Source organism: Theropithecus gelada, chromosome X (assembly GCF_003255815.1).
Source record: "Theropithecus gelada isolate Dixy chromosome X, Tgel_1.0, whole genome shotgun sequence".
NCBI lineage: Eukaryota > Metazoa > Chordata > Mammalia > Primates > Cercopithecidae > Theropithecus > Theropithecus gelada.
The window spans coordinates 141,061,431-141,073,401 of record NC_037689.1 but is presented as its reverse complement, the minus strand read 5'-3'; the positions used below and the strand labels follow the sequence as shown (position 1 = coordinate 141,073,401).

The window sequence follows — 11,971 nt, the reverse complement described above, 5'->3', positions numbered from 1 at the left end:
GCTTGAAGGAACCATCCTCTCGCTTCCATGTGAACCATGAACATTAAACATGGAGAAATGAGGAGCGGCGGCAGATCCATTTGGGATGCATCATCTTCACGGGATGCTGAAACAACAACAGCATTTGGTTTCCTCTACACCCCTTTCCCCTCCCCCGCAAGCCCAGGGAGTGGGCAGCAGTGGTGCTTTGTGATGTCAAAGCCACCCTAGGACTGCCATTGGCTGGGACGCTGCCTGTATGATCAAACAAAGCTCAAGGGCGTGGCTTTGCCTTGTCACCAGGAGGGCATATATAGGGAGGGCAAGAGCTCTGGGACATCTCCCTGGGAAGCTTCAATATAGCTGTGGAAGTCTGGACTCTACAAGAGCCTGCTATAGACATTCTACAACCAACCCCAATCATGGAAAAGCCAACTTCAAGCACCAATGGGGAAACGAGGAAGAGCCCCTGTGAATCCAACAACAACAAAAATGACGAGGTCAGATTGTTAGGTTTTGAAGGGAAGGCGAGGGTGAAAGAAAGACACACTGAGAGGGGGCGGCTCAAACAGCAACACAGGAATACTGCAGACACCTGTGGAAGTGGGGGGCCCGCTTCATGCCAGAGCCCACCGCTGCTTACAGGCTGGGGTGCTTGTAGGTATGGCTGGGAGGGGCCTGGGCAGTATGGCTTCCTGCCTGGCAGGATATTGATAAGATGGTTTTATGATCAGGCTGTTTGGCCCTTTTTCCAGTGGGATGTCATTGTGGTGTTTCTTGGAACTTTGCCCAGCAAGATACGATAGGAAAGTTTCTTTAGTTGGGCCTTTGTCCGCCTTGTGTTACAATGATTAGGCAAGATTTTTCTCCCAGCCCGAACCCCCATGGAATGTTTCACTTTGACCAAGGTCTGCAAAATAGCAGGGGGCTTATTAAATGGTGGTTTGGACTCGCATTCTTGCCTTCTACTTTGGTATAAAAGGAAGAGGGGCGTTGTTGAGTATCTGGCTGCCTCCTGCTGAATAGGGGAGCTGTAATCAGGGTTTGGGTTTTGAAGCAGTGGGTGTTGGACTTCAGAGTGGTTTTCCTGGAGGCACTGGTACTGGACTTGGCAGAGGAGAAGGATGGTATCCATGGGTTGCAGGGTGGCTGCCTGGACGAGGGAGTTTGGCCTTCGGGAGATAAAGCAGGATATGAAGGTGAGTATACATGGGCCAATTGTAGTATCAGGAGGAGGAAGATTAAGGGCCCTAAGAAAGGGGCCACCTGCTATCCCAGTGCTGAGTGCAGCAGAGATGTTTAGTTCTGCTAACACTAGAATGAGATGTAGAGCCTGCTTAGTGTGTGTGGAGGAAGATGAGACAGAAGCTACTAAAGGAACCTGGATGGTCTGCTTGTTAGGCAAAATGTTAATGTTTACACTGAAATACCAGGGTGCATGTTCCTGACCAATTGGCCAGTAGACAAAGATAAGAGTTTGTGCCATAAAGGAAGAAGACACTGGGGGTGGACAGACAAAAGTTGTAGGTTATGGTGGCAAGCCATGAGAAGGTGGGGGTTGAATTCTGCACAAACCCTTTGTTTTAACTTTTATATTTTTCCAAGTTGAATAGCTGCCAGCAAGGGTAGCCCCTCTGAGGGCCGGATAGGAAATGGTGGTGGTGGAGGAGGTGAAGGCTGTGTGGTTTTGGAGAGAGATGGGGAAATGGGTTTTTGTAACTATTAGCCACTGTGGTCCTGATAGGGCAGAAGGATATAGGTTGCAGTTGAGGGAATTGTTTGTGGATTTTTTCCAGGGAGCACCTTTGATTTGGATACATGGAGCGCGCCTCCGGCGGAGAGGGGAGGGGTTGGTAAGAGGTGTGGGAGGGGTTGGTAGGAGGTGTGGGAGGGGTTGGTAGGAGGTGTTTTATGGAATCCGACTTGTATCATGTTTAGCTAAGAGGCTATGAGGCGTAGGAGGGTGACAGCCCTGTGTGTGACTGTGTGGGTGGATTTGATGGATTGGGGGGAAAAGGTGTTTAGCCGAGCAAGATTATAAACAGGTTGGGGAATGAATTGGTCAATTGGGTGAGATGCAGGTTTATTTTGGACCAGGTTTATGTGGCCAGGTTGACAGGAAGGGCTGTGAACTAATGGATTTGTGTGGACAAACAAGTTTAACAGTTGGAAGTAAAAGGGGAGTGTGACTGATTTAACGGGCAATGTGTGAGGCTGATGAAGGGGGCTCAATTGTTAGACATTCAGGGTGGGCACTTAGAATATCCCACAGACAAAGAGGACAAAGGAGAAAAAGGAGATTTGAGTAGAAGTGAAATTTTGGAAGGTGCCCTGCAGTCTTACCTCCTGCATTAGTGTGAGAAACTGGCAGGACTATTCAGGGACATGGGGAAGGGAAACCAGGAAAGATCTGAAATAAAGTAGGAGGTAAAATATTGGAAATTGGCGACGGAGAGTGTTATGGACTAGGGCATTTGTATTGGCAACTTCTGGAATTCTTGTTAAGTGCAGTGAGGTTGGTCCTGTGAGGGAAGGAGAATAATTTGGGGGTGAACAAATCTCTACATGTGGATCTGGTGCTCTTTTTAGTTTGGAATGGTGCATTCAGTGTGGAAAGGATGTTAGCTTTGCCCCAGTCAGAGTAGTTAGGATAACCTGGTGAGGACTCATCCACTTAGGTTGGAGAGGGGAGGTGGAGGAGTCTGTGATTCAGACCCAGTCCCCTGGTTGTAGGGACAGGGAGGAGTGTTTTCAGGATGGACGTTTAGGCTGGGTTAGTAAGCATTTGCATACTGTCTCATTAGGTGTTGGGTGAGGTGTAACGCCGGCCAAGTATTCCATATAGAAGGGGGAGAAAATACAGGGAGATTCTGGAGGATAAAGGGGCATTTGTACATGAGCTTAAATGGGCTTAGGCTGAGGGGCTTTTGGGAAATGACTCATAAACGCATGAGGAACAGTGGGAGAAGTGAAGTCCAGGCCATTTTAACCTTTAGGGAGAGTTTGGTTAGTTGTTGTTTTTTATACAATTTTTCCTGAAGATTGGGAGTGGTAAGGAATATGCAAAGCCCATTTAATGTTTAGAGCCTTTATCAGCTGTTGGTTAAACTGTGAAACAAATTGGCCCATTGTCTGACTGGATGCAAGAGGAGAGTTTAAACCGGTAGGAAATATGGGTGAAGAGAATAGAAGCGATGGTGTGCGTCTTTTCGGTGGTGGTAGGAAAAGCTTTTATCCATCCAGAGAATGTATCTACCATTGTCAGAATGTAGAGGAATGTATGGGGGGCATGTGAGTGATGTTGATTTGCTAGTCTTGCCCTGGTAAGTGTCCTCAGGCCTTGTGGTTGAAAAGGAGGTGGTTTGATAGCTTCCTGAGGGGAAGTCTGAGTGCAAAGGGAACATGCCTTAGTAATATGTTTGAGATGGGCAGCTATGGTGGAAGAATGTATATAAGTTTTTAAAAGCTGGAGTAGGGGCAGTAACCGGCATGGAAATGGTTGTGCACATATAAAAGTACAGATAGTTTTTAAAACTTGGGCAAGACACTTTATCATTGAGGTAGAACCATTTTTTCCTGAATGACACCAGCCCTGGCAATTGGGATTTGTTCCTCCTGGGTATATACGGCGTGTATGCTGAGAAAAATGAGCAATAGCGATGGGGTTGTAAGGGCTGCCTGCCAGGCTGCCAAATTCTCGGTTATGGCATCTGTAGCCTTCCGGTGTCCCTTGCAATGGATAATGGTGGCCATCAGAGGTAGTTTATCCACCCCCAGCAGCTTATGTATAAGTTTGCCATTTCTTATGGGGGTTCCTTTTGTAGTTAGAAAACCCTGTTCCTGCCAGATTAAGGCATGAGAGTGTAGGACATCGTATGCATATTTGGAATTGGTGTAAATGTTGACCCTCTTTGCCTTTGCTAGAGTGAGGGTCCTGGTTAGGGCAACTAGCTTTGCCTGTTGAGAGGTAGCATGGGGTGGGAGAGCATTGGATTCTAGGAGTTTATTTTCAGCAATGATGGCATAGCCAGCTGCTGGACATGGCTGCCTAAAAGAGCTTCCATTAATTAACCATGTATGTGTTCCCTGCAAATGGGCATCTGAAATGTGCTGGAATGGGGAGGAGAGGGAGACTAAGAGGTCCAGACAGGAGAGAGAGAGCTTAGAGTTGGAAGTGTTTACAGAAAGGAGGGTGGCTGAGTTGAGAGTTTTATATCTCTGGAAGGTGATTAGAGGGTTACCTATGAATAAGGCATGTACCTGCTGAAAGTGGGATGGTGGGAGGGATAGAAGAAATTGATGGTTTATGAGGTCCTGTAGGTAATAGGAAGATGCAATAGTAATGTGTTGGTAGAGAGGGAGTTTCCGTGCCTCTAAGGCCAGCGATGTGGCCACACCCGAGATTTTTAGTCAGAGTGACCAGCCTTGGATGACAGAGTCCAGTTGTTTTGAGAGATGTGCAGTGGCTCGTGGGGCGTCGCCGTATGTTTGCCAGAGTAGTCCAAGAGCAAGGCCTTGGTCGGAATATACATACAAAGTACAGGGCTTGGGATTGGGCAGTCCCAGTGTCAGGGCAATGAAAAGGGCATTTTTTAGTTTTTAAGTGGGATTTGTTGGGGCAAGCTGGGTTTAGGGGTTTTAGGATGGGCCCATGTGAGGCCACGTATAGTGGCTTGGCCAGCAAGTCAAAGTTGGGAATTCACAGCCAGAAGTATCCCACAAGGCCCAAGAAGGAGGGGAGGTCCTTTTATTCTGTGGGGAAGGGGCCTGTCACAAATTAGCTCCTTTCATTGTGTTGGGATGGCTCAAGAATTAGGGGTTAGGACAAATCCAAGGTAAGTAACTTTGGTTTGGGCTACCTGAGATTTTGTGGGTTAGGCCCAATATACTCGATTATGAAGGAAGTTTAAAACCTGAGTGGTGTGTTGAATGGACAAGTTAAGGAACGGGCTACAGAGAAGGAAGTCCTTGACATATTGGAGGAGGGTACTAGGAGCAAGGGGAAGTTCAGCTAGGTCCTTGATGAGGGCCCGTCTGAACAGGTGGGGCCTATCCCGGAACCCTTCTAAGAGTACAATCTATGTGTAAGTCCATGTGTAAGTCCTGTAAGAGTACGGGACATGTGAGTATTAGGATTTGACCAAGTTAAAGCAAAAAGACTTTAGTAAGCCGGATTTAAGGGAATAGTGAAACAGTCGTCTTTTAGTTCCAATACAGAGGATTGTGTGGTAGATGGGGGAATATGGTAGAGTATATTGGTTGAGGACCACTAGATGGATTGGTACCACTGCCTGGTTAACAACTTAGAGATCCTGGACAAAGGGGTAAGTCCTGTCTGTCTTTTGGAAAGCCAGAATAGGGGTGTTGTCGGGAGAGTTGACAGGCTTGAGAATTTGAGCTTGTAAAATTTACAGATAATAGGTTTTAGGTCCCTAAGCAAGGCTGGATTAAAGATATGTTAGGACTGATGAAGGAAACTGGAGGGGTTTTGAAGAGTTATTTTAAATGGGATGTGATGTGTGGCTATTGTGGGTTTAGAAACATTCCAAACTTCAGAATTAACAGAAGGTAACAGGGTGGATAATGAGGATGAGTGGGGGAAGAGGGAAGCATTTGGGTGTCAGAGTAAAATAAAAGGGGTAGAATTGTAGGAGCCACATTGCATGGAGACCTGGGATAGACTTAATATGTCCCACCCCAAGATAGGTGTAGGGGATTGAGGGATAACCAGGAAACAGTGGGTGAAGGGGGGTGTTGAATAGGTTGTATAATAAAGGACCAGTCTGGAGGCCAGGCACAGTGGCGCACGCCTGTAATCCCAGCACTTTGGGAGGCCAAGGTGGGCAGATCATGACATCAGGAGATCGAGTCCATTCTGGCTAACACGGTAAAACCCCATCTCTACTAAAAATACACACAAAAAAATTAACCAGGCCTGGTGGCGGGTGCCTGTAGTCCCAGCTACTTGGGAGGCTGAGGCAGGAGAATGGCATGAACCTGGGAGGCAGAGCTAGCAGTGAGCGGAGATCACGCCACTGCACTCCAGCCTGGGCGACAGAGCGAAACTCTGTCTCAAAATAAATAAATAAATAAATAAATAAATAAATAAATAAATAAATAAATTAAAGGACCAGTCTGTTTGTGCCTAGAGGCGATTCCATTGATTCTCACAATAGAGATCGAAGAACTGAAAAAGGGTCCAGAATATTCTGGTAAAACTGAGTAACTAGTTGTCCTATTGAGTATCCAATAGGAAAGACATGGGCTTACCAGAGACTGATAGCATTACCCTGGGTTCTGTGGTGGTGATAGAGGTGGGGGCGGTGGACTCCAGGCCCCATCAGACTTCAGGTACAGGTGGTGAAGCAGGATGAAGAGTTTCACTGAGCACAGTCTGACTTCCAGTGTTGCTTGATACCACAGATGGGGCAAGGTTTCCAGAGTATCCTGGGATTGGGTAGACTTTTTCCCAGTGTTCATGTTGGACGAACTTACAACAGGCTCCTGGAGTTAACCGTTGCCAAGTTGAGGAATTCTGTATGCCTTGGGAACCCTGTTGAGTGGCAGCTATCAGCATGTGGTATTTAGCCTGGTCCTTTTTTAGGTTTGGGGTTTTTAGTTCCTCCTGTCTATTCTTAAAGACCTTAAAGGCCACTTTGATTAAGTCTCTTTGGGAGGTTTGAGGGCCATCCTCCAGTTTTTAAAGTTTCTTTCAAATGTCTGGGGCTGACTGGGAGATAAAGTGTAAATGGAGGTCGATTTTCCCCTTATTGGTATTAGGGCTTAAGGTGGTCTATTTAGTTGTGACCTTTGAAAGGTGGGAGATGAAAGGAGCAGGGACAGCTTTATTTATGCCAGCTAGAAGGCATGATATCATATGGCCCGGTTTCTGTCTGTCTACGGAAGTCGCCTGAAAATTCCAACTGGGGTCAGTTCTGGGGACAGCTACGGTTCCTATTGGGTTATGAGAAGCATCTTGTTGGTGGAGGGTGTTCTCATGGGCCTGGGTGCCAATAAAGATGTGTTCCCTGTCCTCCAAGGTGAGGGTAGAGGAGAGGATGACATATATGTCATGGCAGGTAAGGCCATAAGATTTAGAGGAGTACAGAAATTCCTTGTGGAAGGAGGTAGGATCCATTGAATAGGTGTCAAGTCTCTTTTCACTATGGGAGAAGTCAGCTAGAGAGAAGGGAACTTGAATTCAGATTATGCCTTCAGCCCTCACGACCTCCTGCAAGGGAAGGACTTTGGAAGACCTTTGGACACGTGCCTGGTTTTCGGCAAAAGAGGGTTGGGCATGAGACCTGGTTTGAGGTGGAGAAGGAAGGGGGATGGAGGGTTACAGTAAGGGGGTGGAGGAGCCGGATCCGAAGGAGAAGGTGGAGGGAATGGTGGTGGGCAGGAGGCTGAAGAATGGGTGTGTTGGCCAGGTTGAAATTCAGAGGAGGAAGCCTTGTCTGTAGGAGGAGGCATTTTGGGGGGTTTCTCCTTGAGGAGGAAGATTTGAAAAGGTGAACAAGATTGGCAGAGAGGGAGAGTGAGCTGTGAACAGAGATAAGCAAAGCACTTCAGATCATTTACCATTGTGTTGGAGAAAGTTTTTTAGATTATGTTGAATTTGGAAGTTGAATGTTGTGTTTTATGGAAGAGGGGAGTGTATACTCTGGAAGGCAGTGAATACCCCTGAGGAAAGTGAGTACCCTGGAAGGCAGTGAATACCCCAGTGGGGAGCGAGCACTCCAGAGAGAAGTGAATACCCCAGAGGAAAGTGAGCACTTGATTCCTCCTGGGAGAAGGGACCCGGAGAGTCGGGGCAGCCCCACAACTATTCATGCTCCCCAGAGGCCGGAGCAGCCAGAGTGGCAAACGTTCTGAGGGTGTACCCTAAGAATGTAGGCTGCAGTCACCTGGTGACTGTGGAGACCTGTCACCCAGCACTGGAATATTTTGGAGAACAGGCAGAAATAGCGAGGAATCCAGAAAGGAGGAAGACAGACACTCACCCAATAGTTGAAGCCCAGTGTAAGATGTGATGTCCAGCAATGGGGGTGATCCTTGTTGCAGCTGCCTGGAAAGGGGAAGAAATGAAAAATAAGGTGGATTGTTTGATCAATATCTGGAGGTTAGCCCGGGGCTGGGGAAGACTAGAGAATAAGGGGAACCGGACTAGGAACAGGGAGTACACTCAGGATCTGGAAGCAGACCCTGGTCTAGTTTGTGCTGCTTGCTGCTTTCCAGGTTGCAACAGAAAACTCACCCATTAGAACCCAATCACCATTCCAGGTTTTGGCACCAAAATGATAGGTTTTGAAGGGAAGGCGAGGATGAAAGAAAGACACACAGAGAGGGGGCAGCTCAAACAGCAACACAGGAATATTTTAGACACCTGTGGAAGTGGAGGACAAGCTTAATGCCAGTGCCCACCAATGTTTACAGGATGGGGTCCTTACAGGTATGGGTGGGAGGGAGCTGGGCAGTATGGCTTGCTGCCCGGCAGGATATTAATAAGATGTCTTATGATCAGGTGGTTTGGCCCTTTTTCCGGTGGAATATCATTGTGGTGTTCCTTAGAACTCTGTTAAGCAAGATATGATAGGGATGTTTCTTTAGTTGAGTCTTTATGAACCCTGTGGTCAGGTGGTTAGGCAGGATGTTTCTCATGGCCTGAACCCCCATGGAATGTTTCACTTTGACCAAGGTCTGCAAAATAGCAAACAGCTTACAAAATGGTGCAGTTTGGACTAACAGATGACCCTACCCATGCTCTTCTTCTTCTTCCCCATAGATCCCTACCCTATGATTCCACCTTGTTCTTCTCTGGCACAAACCCCTTCCTCAACCTGCATTCCTTCTCATAAAGCCCCCCTTGCTATCCAGTCTCTATCCTACTCACCCAAAATAATGTCTTTCTGGCCTCTCCCTGTTTTCTCACCAGATGCAGGAGGCACCAAACAGAGTCTTAGCCCTCAAACAGAGCTTTCAAAAGGCAAAAACAGTAGAATATCTAACAATAATAGTGTATTACTACAGGAAGGGTAAGAAAATAAATTCAAATCAACTGGAGAATGACCAGTCCCAAGAGAACTCCATCAATCCAGGCCAAGAGGAAGAGGACGAAGACCTAGACTCATCTGAATTATCTTCACAGGAGGACGAAGACCTATACTCATCTGAAATATCTTCACAGGAGGATGAAGACCTAGACTCATCTGAAGGATCTTCACAGGAGTATGAAGACCTAGACTCATTTGAAATATCTTCACAAGAGGACGAAGACCTATTCTCATCTGAAATATCTTCACAGGAGGATGAAGACCCAGACTTATCTGAAGGATCTTCACAGGAGGGTGAGGAGGACTAGTCAAACATGGAGAAACCAAATTGGACAAATCCTCACCACCAATGGCAATGATTACAATAAAATCAAGTTTGAGGAGCTGATGACTGTGTATATCTCTGCCTGTTTTCTGATGGTGGGGAGGAAGGGAAGGGAAGAGGTAGGCATTTGAGAAGGGAAGGATATGACATCCTGTAGTGTTGGCAGACAGACCCACAGGTTGACAGTTAGCCAGACATTGTAAATAAGGCCTGGGGGAGAACTTATTCCTAGAGACAAATTTTCTTCTTAAAATTTTATCTAACAGGAGAGGAAGAAAAGGACATGGTGTTTGGAGCATGTGAATGTGTAGAAGGGCATTTAAAAAGATCTGTATTGGCTGGGCGTGGTGGCTCATGCCTGTAATTCCAGCAATTTGGGAGGCCAAGGCAGATGATCACCTGAGGTCAGGAGTTCGAGACTAGCCTGTCCAACATGGCAAACCCCAGTCTCTACTAAAAAAAAAAAAAAAAAAAATTAGCTGCGTGTGGTGGCAGGTGCCTGTAATCCCAGCTACTCAGGAGGCTGAGGCAGGGGAATCACTTGAACCCAGGAGGTGGAAGTTGCAGTGAGCTGAGATCTGGCCACTGCACTCCAGCCTAGGGGACAGAGCGAGACTCTGTCTCCAAAAATAAATAAATAAAATAAAATACAAAGATCTGTATTGTATGTAGGTGACAGTGACACTCTTTCCAAAATGAAGACATCAAAATCACCACCTCTAGGCCACAGACCTCATAGTGATTTGGGTTGCAGCTCAACCAATACTGTGAGCAACTGAAGCCCCTCATAAGGACCAAAAACCTTACCCTACATAAAGTAAGACAGCATGTCACACACACCAAAATAATGGTGTTTGGAGGCCATGGTCCCAATACTAGGGCATTTCCTTGTTAAGAAACTAGTGGCCATTGTCTACTGCAGGCAATAAATGAAAGCATAGTCTACAGAGAATTTGAATACAGTGATACAAGTAAAAGTTGGTATTTTTATTACCACTTCCATACACCAGCATTTCTATAGAATGTCAATGATTAAGAATTCTTCCCTTTAAAAAAATATTGTTTTTATTGAAGGGAATACAATAAAGTGGTTTGGCATCAATGTAGAGGGCTGAGTTATATTCTTTGAATTCATTGCTCAAGACCCTCTCCTGTTTGTTTACTCATTCACTCTCCTTTATTTGCATGATCCAGTTTTATTTCTCTTGTCTACATTGGCAATCATTGTAATGCATTTGATGTGTACCCTTTTCTCTGTATGAGTGTCAATACATGTTTTTTTATTGTTTGTGGACATTTGTTTTCAATTTATGTAGCCATTGTCAGTATTTAATGTTTCACTCAGGCCTGTTTTTAAGATGCCTCTATTTATGTATAATCTGTTCTTCCCTTGTAAATGAATATATCAGGCACATTTTTGTATTTTGTAAATTTTAGAAAGATATTTTGATATTTAATTTTTGTACCCACCTTCTGGTCCATGTTTTAATTTATACCTTAGTGTTACATTTTCTTTCAAGTGACTGTAAATAGTATCATGTGTTTAATTTTGATTTCCACATGTTCAATGTTAGTATATAGAAGTGTGATGGATTTTTTATTTCTATTTTAAAGAAATTTTATTGTGTATATTTGAGGCTTATAACATGATATTATGGGATACATAAAGTAAAATGGTTACTATGGTGAAGCAGATTAGCATACCTCTCTTCTTAGTTTTTAAGTGTGTGACAATAGCAGCTAAAATCTACTTATTTAGCAAAAATTCATGATGCAGTTTCATCAGCTTTAGTCCCCCTGTACATTAGATCTTTATGCTTGTTTATCCATATTGTGGCAAATGCCAAGATCTCTTTTCTTTAAGTCTGAATAATATTTAATTCTGTATAACTATAAATACACACACACACACACACACACCCCCACCCCACATTTTTAAATCCATTCATCCATTGATGGGCATTTAAATGGTTTCCATATCTGGGCTATTGTGAATAATGCTGTAATGAATGAGACAGTGCATATATCCATATGAGGCTGTGATTTCATCTCCTTTGGGTATATACCCAGAAGAAGGATTGCTGGGTCATATGGTAGTTACATTTTAATTTATTTAGAAACCTCCATACTGTTTTACATAATGGTTATACCAATCTACATTTCCACCAAGAGTGTACTAGATTTGTTTTTTCTTCACACTCTCATCAAAATTTCTTATTTATTGTTTAATTGATAATAGCCATCTTAACAAGTTTGAAGTGATATTCTGGTTTTAGTAGGCATTTCTCTTATGATTAATGATGTTGAACATCTTTTAATGTATCTGTTAGCATGCCATTGTGAGAAATAATATGAAGAGATACCATACTGTATCTTTTAGTCCATTTCCTCCAGTTATAAGATCTTGCAAAAGTACAATCAAAAGTACAAAAGTACATCACAACCAGAAAACTGGCATTAGTACAGTTCATCTGTTCAGATCACCAATTTTGCATGTGTTCATTTGTGTGTGTGTGTTTAGTTATATTCAGTTTTATCATATGCCTACCTTCAAGGGACAACCACCATATTAATATAGAAGAGTTTCATCAATACAAGGATCTCTCATTTTTCC

General features: G+C 44.6%; 1 protein-coding gene across 1 annotated transcript; it reads left to right on the top strand.

Moving 5' to 3' along the window:
• The first annotated feature begins 401 nt into the window (after nucleotides 1-401).
• LOC112616376 (sperm protein associated with the nucleus on the X chromosome N2-like) lies at nucleotides 402-9,414 on the top strand. The gene is made up of 2 exons (XM_025373337.1): nucleotides 402-479; nucleotides 8,915-9,414. The coding sequence occupies exons 1-2, from the start codon at nucleotides 402-404 to the stop codon at nucleotides 9,338-9,340; spliced, it is 504 nt and encodes a 167-aa protein (XP_025229122.1). The 3' UTR covers nucleotides 9,341-9,414.
• Nucleotides 9,415-11,971: the final 2,557 nt, after the last annotated feature.

Bases quoted from the DNA above. Each gene is read 5' to 3' on its own strand.
- LOC112616376 (XM_025373337.1), top strand. From the start codon at position 402: ATGGAAAAGCCAACTTCAAGCACCAATGGGGAAACGAGGAAGAGCCCC. The intron at 480-8,914 runs GTCAGATTGTTA...TTTTCTCACCAG, and splicing joins ACAACAACAAAAATGACGAG to ATGCAGGAGGCACCAAACAG.